Source organism: Ascaphus truei, chromosome 2 (genome assembly GCF_040206685.1).
Source record: "Ascaphus truei isolate aAscTru1 chromosome 2, aAscTru1.hap1, whole genome shotgun sequence".
NCBI lineage: Eukaryota > Metazoa > Chordata > Amphibia > Anura > Ascaphidae > Ascaphus > Ascaphus truei.
The window spans coordinates 292,165,053-292,192,519 of NC_134484.1; the positions used below are offsets into that span (position 1 = coordinate 292,165,053).

At 44.6% G+C, this 27,467-nt stretch overlaps 1 protein-coding gene across 1 annotated transcript in view; it reads right to left on the reverse strand.

Annotated features, from left to right (window-relative positions):
- The window catches only part of CRTAP (cartilage associated protein), a 410,521-nt gene that overhangs the window by 306,471 nt on the left and 76,583 nt on the right, over positions 1 to 27,467 (reverse strand). Inside the window, exon 2 of the mRNA XM_075586343.1 lies at positions 14,575 to 14,724. Coding sequence (XP_075442458.1) covers positions 14,575 to 14,724 — 150 coding nt within the window. The remainder of the gene's footprint in view (positions 1 to 14,574; positions 14,725 to 27,467) is intronic.

A 27,467-nucleotide genomic window follows, 5' to 3' on the forward strand; every position in this document is an offset into this window, starting at 1 on the left:
TAGGCTGAGGTCCCTGGCCCGTGGAGCTTACAATTTAATTTTTGCCGCCTGAGGCACAGGGAGATAAAATGACTTGCCCAAGGTCACAAGGAGCCGACACCGGGAATTGAACCAGACTCCCCTGCTTCAAACTCTCAGTGCCAGTGTGTGTCTTTACTCACTGAGCCACTCCTTCTCCCAATGTAAAGGACACTTACAACCAACTAGGCATTTATTGTTAAAAATCTCTTGTTACATGGGTATGTTGATAAAATGGTTTGGGACTGTAGCAAATAATGTTATTGGCAAGATGTTGTGGTCCCCTACAATGCATGATGTTCTGAATATTACATCAACATCATGTAATGAAGTACGTTTATGTGTATATTTCATGTACCAAACTAACTATAGTTTAGTGTGTTTATTAAACGTTCAACACATACATAGTACAGTCAATATGATGATATAAGCTACCATAATAAACCTGCTGTTATCATTTGTCGGTGTTATACATGGATCATACACAAATTGATACAGACACAAACAGTTGTCTTAAAAAGTGTGCCTATGCTAATGTGCACGTGATTGACGTTTATATTTTGAGAATACTTGATAGTTATCATCATGATAATGATGAAGTGACGTCAATGACATTCCAAATATATTTCCAACATTGTCATTGTTGGAAATTAGAAATGCAAAATTACATTAAAATTTTTGACACAATTGTGGTTTTGTTTACACTTTGACACTTGTTACATGTAGGTCACATCAACACACGTGTGACTTATACATACACATGTGACACATTTTAATTAATGTTGACAAATAATTTGTAGCATTAATAATGACCTACATTGCTAAATATAAGATGTACCACGCATTGTTGTGCTTACAGGCATTCATGCATGGAGTGTTATGATCAGTCAATTGCATCCGTGATGAATGAGCTCCCGTAAGTAAACAAATAAGTACAGTTATCCCCTTCTCTCCAAACAAATCTATATTACATTAATGGAATTTATAAGGGAACATACTTTAAATGTGATGAAATGGGAGTCATCATTTTCTAATACAATGCACATGAAACCTCAATAGTAGCTAAATGCATGTACATGATACAGAAAGTACATATATGTAACATTTTTCTTTGCACCAATATGTTGGGTTTTTAGTTCAAATAATTATACGAATATTGAGGTAGGCACATCTTATGCCAGATGTCAGCAAATATACATACCATGATCAGTCATACTGGAGATATACCTATAATGCAAAGGAACAATATATAAATTGCAAACATTGACATGCCATCTTCAGTACCGTAAGCAACACAGCAAAGTGTGTATTTGGTGTTAAATGTGCAACACCATGTATATTTAATCACATTCAAAATGTAAAGCAGCCTGGTGTACACATCATATGGATGTACATGTTACACTGCACCAATAACATTGTATGTAAGCATACTGCAAGAATGAATGACTATGCCCATACTATGTGTATTGTGTTAGCATAAGGAACAACACAATGCTAAAATATTACTGCTTTGTTACCCCAGTTGTATTCACATACACACAACTAATGTACAATTGAAGAGGGATTCTATAACCTGTGCAACAATAACATACCGCTGCCACATCCCTTTGTGCACACAGCAGAGAAAAGAAAGGTGTGCAACCCATATTCATCTGTGTCCTAACAGAAGGTTATATAAAGAAACATTATTGTTAATAGAACATAATTAATCTATAAAAGTAGTACTAGGAACATATATGTTTTTACTTACAAGAAAAAAAGGAATTGATGAGATTCTGGCGTGTCTGGCCACCACTGGCTGTTTGTTCATTTTCAGCAGCTACATGGGTTGGATGCTCGTCTACCAAAGGCTCAGCTAGGTCTGATTGTACATTGTGCCTGAGTGCAACATTGTGCAAAATGCAACAGGCAAGGATAATATCAGACACTTTTTGAGGCTTGTATAGAAGAGCCCCACCAGTTCTGTCCAGACACCTAAATCTGGTCTTGAGTAGGCCAAATGTCCTCTCTATAACAGATCTTGTAGAGATATGGGCTGCATTGTACCTCTCCTCTGCTTCAGTTTGAGGGTTTAGCACCGGAGTCAAGAGCCACGGCCTAATTCCGTATCCTGAGTCACCTATAATGAATGTAGCACACATAAGCTTACATTAGTGATAAGATTCTACAATGCCAACATTCCTAAAGAAAAATGTGTTTTGTGTTAGAACATGTAAATCTGTACTCACCCAGCAGCCAACCATGTTCAAAATGTCCCTCTTCGAACGCATGGAAGACTGAAGAGTTCCTCAGGATTGAGGAATCGTGACTGGAACCAGGGAATTTGGGTACCACATGCATTATCCTCATCGTGGCATCACATACCACCTGTACATTGAGTGAATGGTAGTGCTTACGATTGCGGTAAACATGCTCTCTCTGACTAGGTGCAATCAAAGGAACATGTGTGCAATCGATTGCACCCAGCACACATGGTATCCCTGCTATATTATAAAAGCCAGTCCTGACTTCCAGCCACTCTGTCGCCTCTGTAGGAAAATGAATATAATTCCTAGCGCGTCTATTGAGTGCATAGAGAAACTGGGTAAAGGCCCGCGAGAATGTAGATTGCGAGACCCCGCCCACTATGCCCACAGTTGTCTGGAATGACGCGGACGCAAGATAATGTAATGAGCACAGCATTTTAACAAGCCCAGGGACTGCACGACCTCTGGCTGTCATAAAATCTAAATCTCCCCTTATCTCCTCATAAAGAGATAAGATTGCTGCTGAACTCAAACAATAGCGACTTACTATCTCCTCCTCACTCATCCCATCTAACAGGGTTCTCTCCCTGTACAGACGCGGACGAGGCGCAACTTGTCTCCTCTGTCTTCTCCTCTGATCTCCTGTCCCTCTACCTGTCCCTCGGCCTGTCCCTCTCCCTGTCCCTGTCGTATCCGCGTGCCTGTCCCTGTCACTGTCCCTGGGTCTGTCCCTCCCTTGGCCTATGTCATTCTCTTGATCAGCAAGCATGTCATAGAAAAGAATGTTCCTCCGTCTCCTAAACAATCGCAACATTTTGAAATGAGTAGCTGTGAATGAGCAGGTAATGGGCGTCCTTTAAATAGGTATGTGATGATGTCAGGTGACATAGTAAAATGCAAGGTGTTACATTAACATATTAAAGTACTTCTGTCCCAAGCTGTCTGCACTTGATGTTAGAAGTATTTGTTCTGTGTATTCTGCAGGGAATCATGATATTTGCCAATGATGTCATGTGAAGCTTTGTACAAACATTGCTTGAAAAACAGTAATGTAAAGTGCAATGCATGTAACACTTCTGAACGCAACAGTCAGTCATGTAATTAGACAAAAAGCCTGAGATTGGCGTGTAAAATGTTTGCTGCAACATGTGTAATTAGCCATGTTATTGTCACATGTTCACAACAATAAATTGTCGTGTGCATATGCATGCATTTATTGCATGAGGATAGTTGCTATAGAATCAGTTTGAAAGGTGTCCCAATGATTAATTACTGTACATGTGTGTAGAAGTTAGGTTGAAGTGCTTGTAATGCAACGTTTACAATGTAAACATGCAATGTGATTGAGTGTCCAATAAGTGACGTCATGAAAAAAGGGAGGACCCAAAAAGTACATGTAAACATGAGAAGAAAGATGTACATGAACGTTTCAAGATGCGTTACAGTTACACATTACAAGCATTGCGTCATGTAAAGCAACATGAATATACGCTGTATGTGTTAGATGTGTGACATGTGTAACATCATATAAATAATTGTCGCTCAGTTCAGTAAAATGTGTGATATGATGTGAGGTTCTCCTTTAAGAGTTGAGAATAGGATTTTCCCTTGACACATCATCACATGATGAGTAATGTGACACGCAAATGATGAAAACATCTACAAGTACAATGTTATGCAAATAATACACGTCAGCTGTGACACAATGCAGGGAATGCCCCCCACACTGTAATGCAAATGACCTTTGTATTGTGAGCAATGAAACGTAAACAGTACTATACTGTTATACGTCCCCGCTCCATTGACTCCATTGATGTACAGAAGTGTTTTTTTTTTTCTAAGTGCCGTTCCGGCAGCCTTAGCGATCGTTCTCCCCTCCAACTTGCCAACTTTAGTTGGCGGGAGAAATTGGCCATAACATCTCAATTTCCTAGTGCCGATCAGCCCCGATAAGCTGATATTGGTACTTGAAGCCAGCCGATTTAAAAAAGTGGCGATCAGTGCCGAAAACAGGCTTATCGACAGCCGACTGGCCATAAAAAAATTATCGGCTACGAAACCTGCCGAAATCAAGCACTTATCGGCGCTTACTAAATCTCAAACCCAAATTTGGCTATAAAATGCTGAAAAAAACCTTATCAACGCTTACTGCATGAGGCCCTTAGTCTTAACAATGTTCTTACTGAAACAGTAAAAATGGTAAATTACGTTAAAGCCACCACACTCAATTCTCGCTTGTTCGCATCTCTGTGTGAGAATATGGGTTCAGAACAAAAGCAATTATTACTACATGCACAGGGTCGCTGGTTATCAAGAGGAAACATTTTTGAAAGAGTTTTTGAATTGTGCGTGGCACTGGCAGCTTTCTTTAACAATTAAAGCTCAAGAATGGACAGATCTCATGCGCAATCCTAACTGGCTTTCTAAACTTGCAGACACGTAACAGATTTGTTTGGAAAATAATTTTTAAAAACACGGTATCATTAGCAGGTTTTTGAATCAAAGTAAGATCTGAGTATCCAGAACAATGTGATTGTTTTTTTTTTAAGTTATGCCATTTCCCTTCCCTTACATGTGTAAAAGTGGCTGCTCAGTTTTAGCATACATTACTGAAGGATACTTTCCTCTGATGTTGATTTTCTCTTATGTAATATTGCAGTATTAATATTCTAATGCCATTTTAAAATGTTATATTTATACATATTGGTAGCTCGCTTAAAATGGCAGCCCTTCATAGTATTAATCGGCACTCCAATGTTATTTTGTTTTTTTGCCGGTCCTCTTAAGGCAAAAGGTTGGAAACCGCGGATCTAGAAGGAACGAGGGACAATGTTGAAAGAAAAGGTAAAGTGTCTGCTCATTGTGGGATGGGTTATGCCCCAGGAACGAGTATGGTCTAGCCGCACAACTGATCCCATTAAGGCTTGAGAGTTTGTATGTTAGGGGATGTGAGATAGCGTGGAGATTAGTCCAGCCGCACAGCTGGTCCCAATAGGGTTGGCGAGGGGGAGGGGAGTTGGATGTTACAGGTATGCCAGATAGGCTTCCTTAAAAAGGTGTGTTTTCAGGGAGTTTATAAATGCCTGAAAGCTGGGGAGAGTCTGATGTTACATGGTAGGGAATTGTATAGAGGGTGCAGCACAGGAGAAATTTTGTAGGCGGAAGTGAGGGGAGGTAATAAGGCAGGAAGAAAGGTGGATTTCATGGGCAGAACGTATGGGCGTTTAGGGATATATTTGCGGATAACAGCAGAGATATAAGATGGAGCAGGCAGCATTGTTGAGAGATTTGTAAGTCAAAGCCAGCATTTTAAATTTGACTCATTTTGGATGGATTGGAGTTGGTACAGGCAGACAAGGGGAAAGGCAACAAGAAGAAGGTTGGAGTAGTCAAGGTGGGACAAGATGTGTGAGTGAATTAGGATTTTAGTTGCATCATGAGTGAGAAAAGTATATATCCTGGCTATATTTCAGAGGTGGAGACGGAATGTGAGGAATGAATGAGAGGTCAGTCCAAGATGACCCTTACACAGCAAACTTGGAATGTTGATGAGATTGTGGTATTACTAACAGTGAGGCAGAGTTTCGGTTTAGAGTGACAGTGGTGGGGGGGAAAGAGTATTAGGTCTGTTTTGGACGTTAAGCTTCAAGAAGCATTGTGACATCCAGGAGGAGATTGCAGAGAGATAATTGGTGGGACTGGAAAAGAGAGAGAGGCAAAGGTCAGGGGAATAGAAGTAAATGTGAGTGCCATCGACATAGAGCTAATACTGAATGCCACAAATTATATTAGTTCACCAAGAGAAGAGGTATAGGGTCAGAACCAAGTCTTGTGGGACCCAACAGAAAGAGAAAGTGAAGAGGATGACACCAGAGAAACACTGAATGAGCAGTTGGATAGGTAGGCTGTGAACCAGGAGATGGCGGAGTTACGAAGGCCAATGGAGTGGAGAGTGTTCAGAAGGGGCTAATCAACCGTGTCGAAGGCAGCAAAGAGATCCATGAGAATTAATAAGGAGAAGTGACCCTTAGACTTGGAGAGTAGCTCCTTGGCCACTTTTGTTAGTACTTTCTCAGTGGAGTGTAGAGGATGGAAACAAGATTGCAAAGAATCAAGCAGGGAGTTGGAGGAGAGAAAGTGAGTCAAGCGGTAGTATACATGTCACTCTAGTAGCTTTTTTTAGAATGGGCATGACGAGTGCAGTTTAAAAGAAGGTATGTGCTGGAGGTGAGAGATGTTAAAAGGGTGAGTTAGGGTAGGCTTAGTGTGTCCAAGAGGGAGCGAAAATGTGAGGAATTGGATCAAGGGAGCAGGTTGTATATACAGTTGCTCTAACAAGCCAGGCCACAGTTACTCATGGTATTTTCCACATGCGTGGAGACTGTGAGCTTTCATCAAGAAGAGCATACTCATTCCAAACAAACAATTTCCTTCCCTATCGATGTATTATTCAAGCCCCGTCTGTAACGTGCTCTGAACTACCGTGCATCCAACAGTGCACATTTTTTTTCTCCCTCCCCATTTTTACCTACTGTACTATTCTCTTTCCATCCCGAGCCACATTCTCCCTTTCTTCTACACCATCTTGTAACACCTGTATGCCCGCAGACCTGGCCAGTCCCCAGTACTGAGGTGGGTAAGGGTATAGCACGCACCCACAGCAGTGAGGGCATGCCCGGAGTGTGGTAGTTGCGTTGCCGGGCCTGGTGAGTAAGGGTTAATGTTATACTTGCTGAATCTGGGGTGCCAGAAGTCGGAAGCTAATGTCCAAGAGCCAGAGTTCAGGGGTTGGAGAGAGCAGCGTAGTGATGTCCGAAAGCCAGGGTTCAAGGGCAGGAGAAGGCAGCGTAGTCAAGTCCAAAGCAGAGTTCAAGTTCAAACCAAAGGAATCCAAACAGGGGCAGGGACAGGAACCAGAGCTGAAACAGACAAGGGAGCTAGGCATAGACACTGCACACACAGGAGCTACAGGAAAGCTATACAGAGCAAGGACTGAGAGGAAGGAGTGGGGTTATATGGGAAGAAGGACCAATAGGGGTGAGGGGAGGAGCAGAGGTTTGAGTGGGTAATTGCAGGGATAGGTCTGTGAGAGCAGGGGAGGAGACAGGGAGTTAATCTAGGGTAATAGCCTGCAACCGACGGGGGCAGAGCCAGTGCCTGGGGACGGCTGATAACTAGAGCGGGTGCGCGCACCCTCTAACACTGCCATGCGCGCGCACCGTGCGAGCACCAGAGCGTGGGGGAAGCATCGCAGAGGAGGTGCTCGGCTGGAGAGTCAGAGAGGAAGGAGGAGCGGAGGAACCAGTTGGGATGACGCCGAGGGGCGCTAGTACCTCGATAGGAGACCAGTGATCGGGAACGCGCATGCACAGTGAGGGGGCCGCGCGCGTTCCCCAGAACGTGTGCCTGGGCGTGCGGACCGTGTCATGGGGGAATGGCTCAAAGAGGAGGATAGAGCTTGGGGATGTAAGGGAGCGGGACGGCTAGCCGCCAGAGGACCCAGGGTGACAGGGACATGCTGGGAAGCGCGAGTCCCCCGATCCGTTACAGTATCCCCCCCTTGAGGATTGGACTCCGGACGATCTTCCCAAGGTTTATGAGGAAACTTCTGATGGAACTGTCTGAGGTGTGCTGGGGCATGAACGTGATGAGAAGGTATCTAGGAGCGTTCCTCCGGGCCATATCCTTTCCAGTGTACGAGGAACTGAAGTCTGCCCCTGGACCAATGAGAATCGAGTATGGACTGGACTTCAAATTCTTGTTGTCCTTGTATGACGACAGGATTAGGTCTCTGAGGGCGGTCCGGAAAATGGACATTCTGGATCAAGGGTTTAAGTAGAGACACATGGACTACAGAAGGGATCTTCATAGTAGGAGGAAGTGCAAGTCGGTATGCGACCGGGTTGATCCTTTCGAGGATTTTGAAAGGACCTAAGAATCTCGGGGCCAGTTTCTGGGAAGGAGTCTTGAGCTTGATATTCTTGGAAGATAGCCAAACTCTGTCTCCGGGTTTGAATTCTGGGCCCATTTGACGTCGCCGATCCGCTTGCATCTTTTGTCTCTGAACGGAACCTTGCAAAGCTTTTAGGATCATTTTCCAAGAATTTTGAAGACTGGATATGTGAGATTCTGCTGCAGGAACACCAGAGGGGAGGGAGTAGAGGGGAAGACTGCTGGGATGGAATCCATAGTTAATGAAAAATGGCGACTCTTGCATGGATTCGTTTTTTTAATGAGTTAATAGCAAACTCAGCCAAGGGTAATAGGTCCACCCAATTGTCTTGAGATTCAGACATGAAGCATCTGAGATACTGTTCCAGAGTCTGATTCATTGTCTCCGTCTGACCATTGGTTTGTGGGTGATAACCCGAGGAAAATAGAAGGGAAATGCCAAGTCTTTGAGAAAAAGCTCGCCAGAACTTAGAAATGAATTGAGTACCTCTGTCTGAAACAATCGAAATAGGTACACCGTGTAATCTGAAAATTTCCTTAGAAAAAACATCGGCCAAAGTAGCTGAATTGGGAAGACCCTTGAGGGGTATAACATGTGTATGCTTGGAAAACCTGTCTACTACCACAAGGATCGTATTCATCCCTTTAGAATTGGGAAGTTCCACAATAAAGTCCATAGAGATATGTTTCCAAGGTTGTTCCGGAATAGGAAGAGGCATGAGGAGACCAGAAGGTTTGTGTCGGGCGGATTTGCTCTGGGCACAGACCGGACAAGCTCTGGTGAAGTCGAAAATGTCCTTGTTCATTTTAGGCCACCAAAAGGTCCGTTTGATAAGATCTACAGTTCACTTGTAGCCTGGATGACCAGCAGATCTAGACGAATGTCCCCACAGAAGTATTTTGTGGTGAAAATGCGGGGCAGCGTACAACCGTCCTTCTGGCACCTTAAATCTCCTAGGAATATGAGCCTGGGCTTTATTGATTTTGTCCAAAATATCAAAGTTGTTGGCGGAAATAATACACTTAGCGGGAAGAATCGACTCAGAGGATTCATTAGATTCGTTCTCCGTGGAAAACTGACGAGATAAAGAGTCGGCCTTGATATTCTTGGTGCCAGGAATATAAGAAATTGTGTAATTGAACCGAGAAAAGAACAAAGCCCAACGAGCTTGACGGGATCCCAAACGACGAGCCCCCTCAATGTACAATAAGTCTTTGTGATCAGTGAGGATGGCTACTGGCTCCTTGGTACCCTCGAGGAGATGTCTCCATTCTTTGAGGGCCAATTTGATGGCCAGAAGCTCACGGTTCCCGACATCATAATTTCTCTCGGCCGAAGAGAATTTTCTGGAAAAGAATCCACACGGATAGAGTTTTTCCTGTGGGGAAGATCTCTGTGAAAGCACTGCGCTGGCTCCCACATCCGAGGCGTCTACTTCTAGAGTAAAAGGAAGAGAAGTATCCGGATGCCGAAGGATGGGGGCAGACACAAAGGCTCTTTTGAGAAAGTCGAAGGCTTCAATGGCTTCAGGGGACCAAACAGTTGGATCAGCACCTTTTTTGGTCAGAACAGTGATAGGTAGAGCAATAGTGGAGAAGTTACGGATGAATTTCCGATTGTAATTAGCAAAGCCAAAGGAGCGCTGCACGGCCTTGAGAGAATTCGGCAACGGCCAGTCGAGTACAGACTTCGATTTCTCAGGGTCCATGGTAAAGCCTTTGTCAGAGATTATATAGCCTAAGAAGGCTGTGGAAGATTGATGGAACAGATATTTCTCCATTTTCACGTAGAGGCGATTAGCACAAAGCCGAGAGAGAACCAACTTGGTATGGCAAATGTGCTCCTCCAAGCTTTTGGAGAAAATGAGGATGTCGTCCAAATATACGATGACGAACGTTCCCAAAATGTCCCGGAAGATATCATTCATGAATTCTTGGGAAACAGCAGGGGCATTGCAAAAGCCGAACGGCATCACTAAGTACTCATAATGACCCGAACGCGTGTTAAACGCGGTTTTCCATTCGTCCCCGTCTCGTATTCGAATAAGATTGTAGGCTCCTCTTAAATAGAGTTTGGAGAAAATAGAGGCTCCTTGTAGACGGTCGAAGAGTTCTGAAATCAAAGGAAGTGGGTACCGTTTTTTTACCGTAACCTGCTTTTGCCCACGAAAGTTGATACAGGGTCTTAAAGAGCCATCCTTCTTTTTCACGAAGAAGAAGCCTGCCCCAACGGGGGAGGTAGAATTCCGGGTGAACCCTTTCTTAAGATTCTCCTGGATGTATGATGTCATCGCTTCCGTCTCGGGCACAGATAATTGATAAGACTTAGACTTGGGGAATATTGTTCCAGGAATTAAACCAATGGGACAGTCATAAGAGCGATGAGGGAGTAACACCTCAGCCTGAGTTTTATTGAAGACATCTAAGTATTCATTGTACAGTAGAGGCAACGTTTATTCTAACATTTGCCGTAAACTAGCCGGGTTACATTCTGGGTATGTGCTGGGTATGTTCTGGGCTAGTTTGAGGCACGTTTAAGGCATTTCTGCATTGACTAACGACCCATAGGATTAACACAGCAGGGATCCCTGGCAGTCCAATTCAGTTTGAATGGGACTGCCAGGGACCCCCGCTGTTAATCTGATAGGCCATTAATCAATGCAGAAATGCTGGGGCTAGTTTAAGGAAAGTTTAAGGCATGTATTCAGAATGTACCTGGGTGTTTCCTGGGTTTTTTGGGGAATTGCCACTGGTTTTTGTTCGAATAAGAGTTGCCTCTACTGTATACCTTCGGCAAAGCAGAGTGGGAAGATGAGGTGGTGTCGAGGCCAGCAAGCACGGCAACAGAAGGAGAAACCGTCTTCTCTGAGGAATCAGCCCATTGGATCAGCAAAACATTGGTCCGATCAATACGTGGGTTGTGAAGCTGGAGCCACGGCAGTCCCAGAATAACCTGGACAGTAGGGGAGTGGAAAACATCAAAGACCATTACCTCGGTATGACCATCCGCGGTGGTCAGGGTAAGTGGAATGGACTCCCAAATGATGAAGGCTGGTTGAAGCTGTCGACCGTCAATAGCCTCCATGCGATGGGTGACTTTTTCTTGACTAACGGGATTTGGTTGTTGCAAGTGAAGGCGTGATCAAGGAAGTTGCCACCAGACCCGGAGTCGATGAACGCTTCAACTTCTATTTGAAGATCAGGACACACAAGAGTTATGGGGAGTAAAATCGTCTTCGGTAGTTCCTTAGGGAGAGAGGGGCAAGGAGAAATAGTATCCAGTAGAAGTCCCTCTACCTTTACTGTGCTTTCCCGTTTCCCGGTTTCAAGCGGCAGTGACGAAGTTGGTGTTCTGGGGAACAGCAGTAATAGCAGAGACCCTCCTCACGGCGTCGTGCTTTCTCAGTGGCACGAAGCTGTTGGCTACCGATTTGCATCGGTTCAGGGGCGTCCAACGCAGGGAAGGCCAGTGGAGGAGACCTAAGAGAAATGGGCAAGGACGAGAGAGAACGAGAATGGTGACGCTCGTGGCATCGTTCTTGAGTGCGCTGATCCATCCGGATACTGAGAGCAATGAGTTCCTCGAGGGATGAAGGCTGGGCGCACGCTGCAAGGTCATCCTTGAGAGATTCGGACAAACCGTGCCAGTATGCCGCAGCGAGAGCTTCATCATTCCACTGGGTTTCTGCAGTGATGGTGCGGAACTCCACCTCGTATCTTGCAGTTGACCTAAGAGCCTGGGAGAGATGAAACAAGGAAAAAGAAGCAGTCTCCCTACGCGCTTGTGTGTCAAAAACCTGTTGGAACTCATGCCAGAATTTGGGGTAATCTTGGGTTAGATCTGGTCTGTGTTCCCAGAGAGGAGAAGCCCAAGTGAGGGCGTCGCCAGTGAGTAGGGCATAGACGTAGGCCACCTTGGAACGACCAGTAGGGAAGTGGGACGGGGACATCTCGAACTGGACCTCACACTGATTCAAGAATCCTCGGCAAGCGAGGGGGTCCCCGTCATATCGGTTGGGGGATGGAATACATGGCCCTGGATTGCTTAGAGGCACTGGGGCTGGGGTAGGTGGTGTCACAGGAGATTCCCGGAGAGATAAGTTAGAAAGTTTCTCTGTGACATTAGTGAGTTGGTCGCTTAAGAATTGCCAATGTTCCATGGAGACACCTTGGCCCACCTCAGGGGGGTCTGCATTTGTTGGGCTCTGCATAATGTAACGCCTGTATGCCCGCAGACCTGGCCAGTCCCCAGTACTGAGGTGGGTAAGGGTATAACACGCACCCACAGCAGTGAGTGCGTGCCCGGAGTGTGGTAGTTGCGTTGCCGGGCCTGGTGAGTAAGGGTTAACGTTATACTTGCTGAGTCCGGGGCGCCAGAAGTCGGAAGGTAATGTCCAAGAGCCAGAGTTCAGGGGTTGGAGAGAGCAGCGTAGTGATGTCCGAAAGCCAGGGTTCAAGGGCAGGAGAAGGCAGCGTAGTCAAGTCCAAAGCAGAGTTCAAGTTCAAACCAAAGGAATCCAAACAGGGGCAGGGACAGGAACCAGAGCTGAAACAGACAAGGGAGCTAGGCATAGACACTGCACACACAGGAGCTACAGGAAAGCTATGCAGAGCAAGGACTGAGAGGAAGGAGTGGGGTTATATGGGAAGAAGGACTAATAGAGGTGAGGGGAGGAGCAGATGTTTGAGTGGGTAATTGCAGGGATAGGTCTGTGAGAGCAGGGGAGGAGACAGGGAGGTAATCTAGGGTAGTAGCCTGCAACCGACGGGGGGCGGAGCCAGTGCTTGGGGAGGGCTGATAACTAGAGCGGGTGCGCGCGCCCTCTGTAACACTGCCATGCGCGCGCACCGCACGAGCACCAGAGCTGGGGAAGCATCGCAGAGGAGGTGCTCGGCTGGAGAGTCAGAGAGGAAGGAGGAGCGGAGGAACCAGGTAGGGAAAGAGCTGGGATGACGGAAGCACACCGAGGGGCACGAGTCCCTCGATAGGAGACCAGTGATCGGGAACAAGCGCGCACAGTGAGGGACCGCGCGCGTGTGCCTGGGCGTGCCGACCGTGCCGTGGGGGAACGGCTCAGGGAGGAGGATAGAGATTGGGGACGTAAGGGAGCGGGACGGCTAGCCGCCGGAGGACCCAGGGTGACGGTGACACGCTGGGAAGCGCGAGTCCCCCGATCCATTACAAACCTTCCACCACTTATCTTTCACTCTTCTTTCTCTGCCTCTATCCTTGGGCTGCATTGAATCATTCCCATTCTTTGTATCTGTGTACTATTCTTTTACAGTTTCTCCTACTGTGCATCCCTCTTACTCTCTTCCCCTTCTTAAGGGCTCATGCATCAAGTGCGGGGGAAGGGTTATCACACCCATTCTAGCATTAACTCCCATTGACTTGAATGGGAGATAACGGATGTGATAACTTGTAACGGCACTTGATGCATGTGCCTCATCTCTCCATTTCTCTTTTATGTGCCCAATTTTCTTCCTAATTTTGTGCTTTATTCTCGCTCACTCCTTTCTGTCTTTTTTGTTTGCCCCTTCCTATAATATGTGCCATTTTACCCATAACAATCCTGGTTTGCACAAAAACACAAAGAGAGTAAAAAGTAAAGCATAGAAAAGCCTGCACAAATCACGATGAAAAAACATTTGTCAAAATCACTAAAACTATGTTTTGTTTTGAAAAAAAAAGCACCATTGATAACATTTTAGAGTAGCTCCCTACTCAATCTCCAATAAATTTCCCAGAAACTTGTTGAGCTTTAGAGAAATGTAACAGCTTTACCTGATTTCTTCCTCTGCACTCTTCTCAGTTTCTTGATCTCATTCCTTATGCAATCATAACTTTTTGTTCTCTACAATTGAAGCCACTTATCAATCGCTTTCATCTCTGGTCACTTTCTCTCTCCTATTCTACCACTTACAGTATCTCTCTGTATCTGCCATTTACTATGTGACTTCTTGTACTTAATTTATCCTACAGTAGATGCAATAGGCTCAGATAGCACAAACGTTGAAAGTAAAGAAAATGTATCAATCCCGTGTTTCAAGAGTCCAAAAACAACTGTATTGCTTTTTTTTTTCATCACATCAAATTATTTTCGTGCAGGTTTATTCCCAGAAGAATTATTCAGTTTAACACTTAATATTATGCCATATTACCATTTGCTTCACTGCACCTGTCATTCTTTGCGATTTCTTCTAAGAAAGTGAAGGTGGAACGGAAGTTGCACATACAGCAATCAGATTAGAATGTGTAAATAGATCACCCAAGAGGATATATAAAAAAGGTGTGGGGATATCTACTTCATACTACGCAGTGGTTAAACCTATGGTTTGTATTACAAAGACTACTCACCTCATATACCTTTGTCTCTAAATCTTTGATATGCTCCTCAGAATCAGGCATACTCTTGTAATATGCCATATTCCTCTTCATCATCTCATCATCCGGGTGTACCAGCAGAAAAGTATGAGCTGCAGCAATGGCCTTTGGCAAATTACTAGACTACAAAAAAGAAGCACATTTTTAGTTTAAAAATATACAAAATAATTTTTTCAACTTTTTTCTACTTCAAGATTCCTTAATTCTACTGTTGGAATTAATTCAATTTTTACACAAAGTTTGAAATGATCTATAGACAGGAGATTTAGAATGAACCTCTCATTCCAAATGACAAACAGCTGAGAGAAAAAACAAACTATATATAGGGTCCCAGATGTTCAGACGTATTATGTCACTATGTCTCCACGAGTGGCTAGTGTATCGAGACACTTTTGCAATTCAGAGTGGTAGCTGATACAAATTGGATTAATCTGTTGCTACTTTGTTTCCTGGATGGTTCCAAGGCTAGGATTCACTTACTTCATCATATATTCCGGACTGGGAGTGATTGTCCTTCACAATAGAGTATAAGAAGTCCCAATGAGTACCATCTATCTGAGATATTATCTCTCAATGCACATGTTTTACAGATGCTGCGGCCATTATTTTAACAAATCATGCGGTGTATACCTCGGATTACCCATGTCATGGCGCGGGATTTCTTCCAACCGTACCGCTTTAAGACACAAGTGCAGGCGAGTGCATAAAATGGAATTTTTGTGTTCAAAATATTTTTGTGTTCAGGTGTTTAAACACCTGAAATTAACAGAGTAGCACAGTACTGTACACATTACAATTCATTCATTTCATTGCATTTAATTGCACACAATCCATAAAATTCAAACAAAGCAACCGCGATAAAAACGTGTGCCTTTGGCGATTGGCCGCGTTCATGACGCATGGAGTACAGCAGCGCACACGAAAATGGCGCCGTGATTTGTTAAAATAATGGCCGCTGCATCTGTAGCTACACTTGCGAGTGTGCTATTTTTATCTCCAATTTTTGATTAAAAATGTCAACACAGATTTATGCTGTGGCACACGCCTATTTTTTCCAAATAGATTCTTTTGGATGCGGTTCATCCTCCTAGAAGCTGCGGAACTGTCATGGCACCTTATATTCTGTATCTATGGTCGTATACACTATATGTATATATAATATATGATTATGGTTTTGAAGCAAAAGGTAGCACTGTGTGCTCATTTGCATGTAATTTCCCAGAATCCCTTGCTGCAGTGGAAGTGCTGTGTGCTGGGTGATCATGGTGAAAGGCGGGGTTGCAGACCTGTCTAAGACATGCAAATGAGCATACAGTAATATTTCCATTTGCTATATATATATATATATATATATATAAGCTCCTTGTATTGTCCCCGAATATATTTGTACAGGCATACCCTGCTTTAACATACGAAATGGGACCGGATCATGTATGTAAAGTGAAAATGTACTTAAAGTGAAGCACTATCTTTTTTCCACTTTACAATGCATGTACTGTACTGCAATCGTCATATATGTGCATAAGTGATGTAATTAATGCATTTGTAACCAAAATAAATACAGCAGGCTTTATTGAAATAAAATGATTGGGAGCAAGCAAGGGGGCGAGAGGCGCGCACGCGGGTCAGTACTGTATAGCAGCTCTCTCCTTCTCTCTGTCTCTCTCTCTCAATCAGTCTCTCTCTCTCTCTCACTCAGTCAGTCTCTCTCTCTCATTCAGTCAGTCTCTCTTTCTCTCTCTCACTCACTCAGTCTCTCTCACTCACTCAGTCTCTCTCACTCAGTCAGTCCCGCACTCAGTCACACACACACACATGCACTCAGTCACACACACACACGCACTCAGTCACACACTCAGTCACGCACTCAGTCACACACACAGTCACACACAGTCACACACAGTCACTCACAGTCACTCAGTCTTTGCTTTTTGTTTTTAACAAGCATTGTTGTCATTTATATACATATGTCCTGAATCTATTACCTTTCCACCAGCATTGATATGGGTTAAACTCTATCTGACCATACAACATACCTGTTGAAAATTATTTAATCAGCTCTATTTCGTGATTGGCTACTCTAACTATAAATAGTGTGTGTGAACCATACATTTTTTATATACCCCTGATGAAGTCTCTAAGACGAAACGCGTAGGGCGTAATACTTGGAGTATTTTCATTTATTTTATTGCATTGGACTTGTTATCACTTTCAAGAATGGAGAGACTATCCCTGTACCATCGGGATTCATTGCCAGTGCAGCGTTCGAGGTGCTGTGAGTGACCAGGCTAACCCGGAAGCTTTCTATGCACTCAATGTACTGTGAGTGACGAGGTTAACCCGGAAGCCCTCTATGGTGAGAGAAACGCTTGAACAGCAAGGTGGTGTCTGGATCCTGTCTTCGAAGTCTATCCGGAGTTCCAGTCGAGTTCCTGCTTAACTTGTTGGCGATTGAGAATTTATCTCATACATGCATTTAACCTTTCTCCGTTTGTGAGTGTACAGTTCATATTTTATCCAGTCCCATATAAAATTGTTAACCTTACTACACTATGAGTGCACCTGTTTTCTGTTTTTTTCTCCTTTAGATATCTTCAATGGAGTGGTGTTCCCCTCAAACGGGCTGCAAAGACTCTGGAGGACAGTGTTTTGGGACTGGTTTTTGTATCTTCTATTTTATATATTTTTATGTTTTCATTGTTATATTTTTTATTAATTATTATTTTTTTAGTTGATATTCTTATTGTGACATATACTCCCACATTTTCTATGGTTCACTAGCCATTTATAGCCAATACTTAATATATTTGGCCAGTTTAGTCATCAATAGGCGCCACTTCTAGTTTCCCCTCCTTGTTCCTATATATATATATATATATATAACAGTATGCCAGCACACCTATGTAGAAGAAAACATCAGGTGCCTTGTACATGAACAAAAATCCAGTACGTTTGTCTTTCTAAAAAGTTAAAATATAGTTTATTATAAATGGTGAAATCAATGTTTTCTCACTAGCATACAGGAGATTTGGCTCTTCAGTGATGTCAGCTGATACTAACTATGCCCTTAAAATGTCACAAGCCCCATCTGGCAGCCTCAGGGAGGAGTGCGGAGAGGTTGATTCAGGGCAGTTACAGTCACTCAGCAGGCTGAGCTGACTTACTACCCCCCACTTATGTCCAGACATAAATGCTTAAAAAAAAGTTAATCTAAATACCGGAAAACATTAACTCCTTGGCTGTCAGTCACAAAGTCTCCCTTTGCCTGAGGCACAAAAATCCCATTGGGAGAAAAGCAGTATATGAAATAAAGTTGTTGTTATTATTATTATTATTATTATACACTGCAATCAGATGAAAACTACCATTGACTGCGATCAGTCGCATAGGGGTATATTAAATCAGTTCTGGTTTCATTTTAGACATTTGACACCCAATTCCATTTATTTGTACTTCGTAAAATCTGTATAATGTGGCTGCTTAGAGAATAGTACAATGTAAAATGTATTGGTGTGTAAAAATAAATAAATAAATAAATAAACTAGGGTGGGGCTAATTTATACAAATCTCCCAGCTCTATAACAAGGTGCTGTTAGTGCAAAAACAGTAACTAATTACCAAAGAGACCTATAGAGAACAAGTCCCTCTAGTGCAAAAATCTGTGCCCGTTGGGTTGGAGCCAGCCTTCATCTCCTTGCAAACCTGTGTACTTGCCCTTTCCACTAAAGATGGCCACAAGGAGGAGATATCTCTGGACGTGACCCATTCACTTTCCGTGGAGGTAATTTTGGGTCTTCCCTAGCTCCAACGACACAATCCACACCTAGATTGGACTGACAAAACCCCTGTACAATGGGATTCCCCATGCACCAATTCTAATGTACCATTGGTACAACACATTTGTGGCCTAAAATCAGACAAACCTGTCCTTCCCGAAGTCTAGGCTGAGTTTTCTGATGTTTTGACAAAGTTCGTTCTAAAGTTCTTCCTCCTCATCGTCCTTTTGATTGTCCCATAGATCTCTTGCCCCGAGCTGTTCTTTCCAAATCTAGATCTTACCCTTTATCTGTTCCTGAAACTAAAGCAATGTCCGAGTACATTCAAGAGAACCTAAAGAAGGGGGTCATTAGAAATTCTTCCTCCCTTTTTTGTTAAAAAGAAGGTTGGCTCCCTTCGCCCCTGAATAGATTACAGAGGATTCAACAAGATTACCCTGAAGAATTGATACCCCTTACCACTTATTTCAGAGCTTTTTGATCGTTTACAAGGTTCCACAATTTTTTCTAAACTTGATCTTCGAAGCTTACAATCTCATATGTATACGTCAAGGGGAATGAATGGAAGATGGCCTTCAATACAAGCGATGGCCACTACGAATATTTAGTTATGCCTTTTGGATTATGTAATGCTCCAGCTGTTTTCCAAGAATTCGTGAACTAAATATTTCAAGACGTTCTCAATATTTTCGTCATTGTTTATCTTGGTAATCTCATTTTTTCAAAATCCCTTTCTGAACATATCCATCATACCAAGCTGGTCCTGTCTCGTCTTCATGAGAATCATCTCTACGCTAAGTTAGAGAAGTGCATGTTTCCTCAAACTTCTACATCTTTCCTTGGCTATTGTAACGCTCGGCCTGCCCACAAGCCAGACGAGACCCCGGGACTGAGGTGGAAAGGTGTAATACCACACACCTAACAGTAAACGGGGACACGGCCGGAGTGTGGAAGTAGCGTAGATGGTCTGGGTAACAAGAATATAAATGATACCGTACTTAGCTCCGGCGAAGAAGGGCAAAGTTCGTAAACCAAGGGTCGTGGATTGGAGAGAGCAGCGTAGTCGATTGTCCGTAAGCCTGGGTCGTGGAGTGGAGAGAGCAGCGTAGTAGATTGTCCGTGAGCCGTGTCCAAGGGTTGTAGAAGTCTGCAGCGTAGAAAGTCCAAAGCGAAGTCCAAAGGGTTCCAGAGAGCAGCGTAATAGAGTCCAAAGCAAAAGGTCAAAAAACGGGGAGGTGAGCAGAATTTCCAGGGACAGGAACAGACACTGTAAGACAAGAGAGGCCAGGCAACAGCAGACAGCACCAAGGTACAGAAGCTATGCAGAGCAAAGAGGAAATGGTGAAGGGGGATTAAATAGGGGGCTGGGACCAATCAGGGGAAGTGGAGTGACGGAGGAGCGGCCCGAAGAAGGACCTGATAGGAGAGCAGAGTGTGAGAGTTTTGGACCAATTGGAGTGAGGGGAGGAACAGAGGAGTGGCCTGAGTAAGAACCAGATAGGGGAGAATTACCAGAGGCTTTGGGAGTGGTCTGAGTAATGGGAGGAGTGGAGGGACAGATAAGGGAAGGAACAGAAAGGGAAGAAGGACCTGGGAGGCGTAGCTGATGGGGAAGGGGCATGCCAGATACGTACGCCGCATCAGAGGAGGCGGAGACTAAAAGAGACGTACTGGAGGGTTTGGGAGTAGCCAGAAGGGGAGGAGCAGAGGGACGGACAGGGGAAGGGTCAGGTGGGGAAGAGGAACCTGGGAGGCGGAGCTGACAGGGTAGGGGCAGAGACACGCAAGGTGCGTGCGCCGTGTCAGCGGAGGCGGAGTCAGGCGGCCGGCGCCAACTAATGGCGGCCTGGGTCCGTGCGTGCCCGTAGGGGTGACGCGCATGGCCTGGAGGTGCAGGGACAGTGGCCAGTGGCGGGGGACGCCGTCGGGGAGCCTGAACGGCCTGTAAAGAAGGTAAGGAGGCGCTGGATGCGGGTATACCCACAGTGCGGATCCTTACAGCTATATTATTTCGGACTCTGGTTTTTCCATGGACCCTGTCAAACTCAAGGCGGTATTAGAGTGGCCACAACCTACCTCTCAAGGCAATCCAGTGTTTCTTGGGGTTTGACAACTATTACTTTAAAATCATTCGTAATTTTTCTTCTACTGTCACTCCTATTACTGCACTGACTAAAAAGGGTGAGAATACTTCTTCCTGGCCTCCTGAGGCACTCCAAGCCTTCGACTCACTCAAGAAAGCTTTAGTTTCTGCCCCATCTTACGCCATCCTGACCCTAAACCTCCCTTCACTCTGGAAGTAGATGCTTCTGATGGGGCTGGCGCTATCCTCTCTCAGAGACAAACACCTCAAGACAAATTATATCCGTGAGGGTTTTACTCCAAAAAAAATTCTTCTGCAGAGCAAAACTATGATGTCAGCAACCGGGAGCTCCTAGCCATTAAACTTGCACTTCAGGAGTGGAGACATCTTCTGGAGGGTACCGAGAACCCCATCTCTATCCTCACGGATCATAAAAACCTCCTTTACATCGAAAGTGCTTGTCGTCTTGGTTCCCATCAGGTTCGTTGGTCTCTCTTCTTTTCTAGATTTAATTATATCATATCTTACACTCCCAGATCAAAGAATGTCAAAGCTGTTGCATTATCTCGTCAATTTGTCATGGAAGACAAGACTGAGGACATTTCTGAAACTATTCTTCCTTCTAAGTACATTATTTACGCCAATTCATTCAACGTTCTGGACAAGATTCTGGCCACTCAAACTCGTATTCCTGGGGGTCTAGAGGTGCCAGAGGGTTGTTTGTATGCTGCACCACAATTCCGAAGTGGGGTAATTCTTCTAGGTCTTCCGTCACCCTGGTACCAAAAGAACTTCGGACCTCATCAGACGTACTTTTTGGTGGCCCAATATGCTTAAACACATCTTGCACCATTTGCGCCCAAAATAAAACCACCCGCACAAACCTTTCGGTCTTCTACGTCCTTTGCACATACCGGATCATCCCTGGAGTCATTTATCAATGGACTTTATTGTGGAATTGCCTATCTCCAGAGGGATAAACAGTATTCTTGTTATTGTCGATAGATTTTCTAAGCAGGCACATTTTATACCTCAAAAGTCTTCCCAACTCTGCCACCTTGGCTGATATTTTTGTTAAAGCAATCATCCGGATTCCCGGACTATCATTTTCTATAATGTCCGATCGCGGATCGCAATTCATTTCTAAATTTTGCCGTGCGTTTGCTCAAAGGCTGGATATTGCACTTCCTTTCTCTTCAGGGTATCATCCCCAAACTAATGGACAAACCGAGAGGACGAACCAGTCCCAGAACAGTATCTCAGATGTTTTATCTCTGACACACAAGACGACTGGGTAGAACTCCTCCCATGGGCAGAATTTGCCCAAAACTCCTAAAGAAACGAGTCCACCGAGAGTTGACATTCTTTATTAATTACGGGTTTCACCCAGCACGCCTTCCTATCTCTTCTTTTTCGTACGGAGTCCCGGCAGCTGACTTAAGGGTAAATTCTCTACAAGATTCTTGGAAAAAGATCCAGAAGACTCTCCAAGAGGCTGTTCTTAGACAAAAATCTCTGGCGGACCGTCATCGTCGTAAGGGGCTAACTTCAAACCAGGAGACAGGGTGTGGCTCTCTTCCTAAAATATCAGGTTGAAGACACCAACCCTCAAGTTGGTCCCAAGATTACTGGGCCCATTCACGATCCTGGAAAAAGTTAAACCTGTGGCATACCGCCTACAGCTTCCTCCCTCAATGAAAATTCCAGCAGTATTCCCTTTTGAAACCGGTGTTTCAAAGTTCTCGTTTCCCTGATGTTTCTCCGACAGATGCAGCAACGAGTATCCTAACACTTGCCTTTGAAAATCTGGCAATTAACACAGCGGGGGTCCCTGGCAGTCTCATTCAGTTTGAATGGGACTGCCAGGGACCCCCGCTGTGTTAATCCGATGGGCCATTAGTCTGTATGCAGAAATGTCACAGAAATGTTGCAGCATTACTGGGGTATTGCCCCAGATTTTCCCAAGCAGGTGTTTGGATACTCGTGGCTGCATCAGTAAGTCTTCACCAGTAATTGTACAAGTACAAGAAGAGTACGAAATTCACTCTATAATAGATTCAAGAAGATCCAGAGGATCGGTCCAATATCTCGTTCATTGGAAGGGGTTTGGACCAGAAGAACGGTCCTGGATACCCCATCACCAGGTTCATGCTCCTAGCTTGTTGAGGCGGTTCAATGCCAGGTATCCGCACAAGCCGGTCTGGAGTTGTCCCGAGGCCGCTCCTCAAGGGGTGGGGTACTGTAAGGAATCTGGGAACACGTCCCCTGCGACGTGTTCCCTCCTTACCTATTGCTCCACACGCCTCCGCGCCGCTTACAGAGTGCGTGCGCAAATGGAGGCTTTCTGCAAACATCGCGGAGCTTGGTCCCGCCTCCAGCTTGCATCACGCACACACGGCGCACTCACGCGACATTCGTGCACCACTCCCCAGCTGCGTGGCAACATTCCTATCACTGCTAACACTGCTCACCTGTCTCCTGCATCATCTGTCCAATCCCTGCTCCCGCAGGGGCCGCTCCTCTGCTCCGCCTCTCGCACTGATTGCTCCAGTCTTGCTACTTAAACCCTGCATGCTCAGTCATTCATTGCTGAGCATAAACCCTTGAAGCCTTGTGTTCCTGCTTTGCCTTGCGCCTTACCTTTCTTGTTTCCAGGTTATCTCACGTGTACCAACCCAGCTTGACTATTGGACCCTCTCTGGATAACGACCCTGGCTTGCCTCTGACTACCCGCACTCCTCCATCCCTTACCTCTGCTATTGGACACTCTACTACCCCACCGGCTCCAACCCCTGACCATAGCACAACGGACATCTACTACTCTGCTGGCTCCGCCCCAGGACCTCGGCAAGTATCTGGACTAACCCACTCTCTCCAACCCAGACCCGGCTACGTTGGCCATCCATTTCCCAGGCGTGCCCCCGCTGCTGTGGATGCGTAGTTCTATACTTTCCCACCTCAGTACCGGGGTCCTGCCTTGTTCGTGGTGAGCGCAAGCATTACAATCTGTAGCCATCAATGACCTACCAGTATCAAAAGGGTAATGTAATTTTGTCTTATCATTCAGACATTGTCAACACATTCAATGAATACGTTGTGGGTTGTACTACTTCTTTATTATCAAGATACCGTGACCTTAATCTTGAAGCCAAGACTGAGTGCACTTCCATATAAATACCCCCTCCTAGTGCTCATAATTTTCAAATTTATCCCAGTGTATAAAGATTGTTTAGTGTTAGGTGGTCCTGTACAATCAATGTGGCCCTAATCAATTGCAATCTAAGTTCCTACAACTTGATGCCACCAATTGCCTCCATAATCAATACTCATTTTGTCTTCTGCTCAAATTCTTAGGGCCTGGAAAACCGCCAGTTATCCCAGTTTAAAAATGTAGTGACAAAAACATTGTCTAAAACTATAGACTTCTCTCTTGTTTTACCTCTATTATATAGTCATAATTTTTTTACAAGTTCCTAACTAAACAACTGCAATTAGAAGCCAAATTTCCATAGTCAATTCTAATCTGTTTTTTCAAATCAATCCACATTAACAACTCTCTTAAAAAGATGCAATGAGATCAAGTGTGGAGAGGAACTTGGATAGTTGGCTGGTGCAATATTTCAAGATTTTGTAAAGGCCTGTTTTTACTGTTGACCACTGTAGGCGGACGCTCACAGAGATATGCAAGGGAGACTGATTATAGTGAAATTAAATAAGCCTTTTATTGCGCCTTTTCCTTAACATCAGGAAACCATCCAAACAAGGGGTAAACAAAGCTTCTATTCACTTGGGAGTATTTCTAGTCAAATACTATGCAATTCACAACTCCCTAAGATAAGCATGTCTCCCAGCCCCAAACATATAGCATGAAATAAGCAGATATAGAAAGTCTCATAAATTAAAGTCTTATCTGTTCCTTGTGGTTTGGAGGGAAAATCTTCTCTGTCCCTGGTTGCTACCTTTTCTTCAGGGTTTGTCAGCATTCAGGTTTAGAAGTTTCCCCTGTGTCTTGAAAGCAGCTCTGCTGTTTCTTCTGCTGTTTCATCTGGCAGGGCTCAAGACAAGTGTCTCCAAGTTCAGCTCAGGTGTGACCTAAATAGTCTCACTTCCTGTCTCAAAAGACAGGCTTTTCTTAGCAATCTAATCAGGCAGGTGGTGTTTGTTAATTGACTACCAGCAGTTAACCACCACACTGCTGGATTAGAGGCACATTACTTGAACAGTGATAACTCCCCTGTTACAACCACACTATTATGTTAAACAAGCTCCATTGCTCTAGCATTGGACCACAAGCTTTAAACTGGTTTAACTCATAAAAAAAGATCCCTATGTGTGTCTACCTAGGGCACGAACTCTAATCACTTAGATATTACCTGCACGCTCCCCCGAGGCTAAGTTCTGGAGGCCCTTTATTTTTTCTGTCTTTACAAATTACCTGTGAACAGAGCATTCTATGCAGAATAATGAATGTATTAAAAAATGTGAATACAAAAATTATTAGTGATTGTGAATGTAAATGGGGTGATGCAATATATGCCAAAAGTAATAGAAGAATATATTGTGAAATAGTGAACAAGTAACACCAAAAAAAGAATTAGTAAGATGCCCGAGACAATATATTATAAGCAGCTGCAAAGCCACAGGAACCATCCTAGAGTTCCTAAACAGTATATAGCAGAAAGAAGGGAAGTGATAATATGTATCAAAACAGGCTAAGTATAGCATCTGATGATAAACCAAAAGATACAAGAACAAAGAGATACACAATATGACAATGAAGAGAAAAGTTACAATAACAACTGTGAGCTTCTTTTCTCCACTGGCAGCTTCTCACAGCAATACTACAGGGTATGGCCGCGTCCATGTTTAGTGCTTGCGAGCTTGAGGCGCACTTCCGCTCGGCACTGAGCCCCTACATCCGCAATGAGAGCGGCTTTAGTAGGGGCTCGCCTATACTTCCGCGCGCTTGCGGAAGCGTAGGTCTTAGGGAAATTTTCAATTTCCCCCCTTGCCGGCGCGCAGGGCCGGTCACGTGAGCGGTTCGCCCAATGAGGGCGAACCAGCTCCGTGACATCACTGGCCCGCCCGTGACGCGCCCCCGACACACCCTTGGACGGCGCGCTGTCTAAGGCCAGTGAAAGCACCCACTTTCCCTGAGCCTCAGCGCGCCTCCGCACGCCAGCAGGAACACTGGCCGAGGCCTAAGTCTCCTCTTCTCAATGCATTTTTGAATACAGGGAAAAAATACTAATGGTGCAGATCATAAGATTTATATAACAAAATCAGAATAAACGGCACAGTATACACTCATACTTTTGCCATTATTTTAAGCATGGAATGGAAATGGTCTTTCTCTGGAATTGATGGAGATGGGAGCCCTCTTGCCGCGGAGTATATCACACTAATACTGAATGCAGCCAGGTGCCATTTTTGAATTTTCGCACCCGCTCTGCTCCGGTCTTGCAATTCAGATTCCTGAAAAAGCTTTTCATGCAAAACACGTTGAGTTATTGGTGGTCTGGAAGGAGAGAGGAGACGGAGCAAGAGCTTGCTGTGCCGAGTTATCGTGAGACCTGAAACAGAGCGGGCACAAAAATTCAAAGATGTCGTCCAGCAACAATCAGCATCAGAGGCAAGAGGGCTCACACCTACATCGAACCCAGAGAAAGATCATTTTAATACCATGTTTAAAAGAATGGTAAAGTGTGAGTGTAAACTGTGCAGGTTATTCTGATCTTGCTATATAAATCTTATAATCTGCACCATCAAATTAATACCGGCGCCCTATACTGGGGCCTGTAACTCAGGAAGCAGGGGTGCACATGCTAAAAATAATGTGGTTCATCTCTGGAGACCCACTGCTTTAATACTGTGTTATTAAAATAAAAGCAGCATCATTACCTTAGCGGCTAGCCAGGTAATGAGTACCTGGTTTATTGGGGGTACAGTGGGTAGGTGAAGGGGGTTCCCCAGGGTGGGCGGTTAAGCCTACCGGGAAGGTTGCGGGATGTTTTAATCCCTTCATTACCTAAAATGTAAGTAACGAAGGGGAAGCTGAGAAACTCAGGTTCTGAATTACCATCTGTAACAGGGGAGTAATCCCTGTTCAAGTAATGTGCCTTTAATCAAGCAGTGTGGTGGTTAACTGCTGGTAGTTAATTAATAAACACCACCTGCCTGATTTAGATTGCTTACAAAAGCCTGTCTTGTGAGACAGGAAGGGACTCCTTAGCTCTGACTGAGAGCTGAACTTTGGAGACAGAGCAGTGTTTTTGAGTCTCCCAGGAGAGACTGACCAAGAAAACACATATCTCTGGAGCTGACCGGTCTAGAGCTCTGCCCAGCATAGCTGATTGCAAGACACCAAATAAGACTTCTAAACCTGGATGCTGATATTTTCTGTGCACGCACGGGTGCGGTTCCAGGAGAGCAGAGAAGCTTACTCTACAGCAGCTAACAGATAAGACTTTCATTATTAAGAGACTGCTTATATCTGCTTATTTCATGCTATATGTTTTGGGGCTGCCAGACATGCTTGACTTAGGGAGTTGTGAATTAATTGCATGGTATTTTCACTACAGATACTCCCAAGTGAATGGAAGCTTTGTTCCCCCCTGTGTTTGGTTGATTTCCTGATGTAAAGGAAAAGGCACAATAAAGCCTATTATAATTTTACCTTATAAAGTCTCCACTTGTGTACCTCTGTGAACGTCCGTCTACATATGGTGAGATGAGAGGTGTCTTTGTAGTTAAAAAGGACCGGAGATTTTTATGTGAAATTTTTTTGTTATGCTTTTGCCTACAAACAGTGTGAGCAACTTAGAAAAAAAAAAAAATCTCATGCAGCAGAGACCAGAGTTAAAGTGATACACACCACTGAAACTTACTGCTGCGGCCGAGTTTATTCGAGCATTTGCCCGTTCTCGGCCGCAGCAGTAGCCTGGCGCGCGCCGGAGGGTGACGGGCGCGCGCCGAAGCAGCGGAAGAGCGCCCTCCGATCGGGGCGC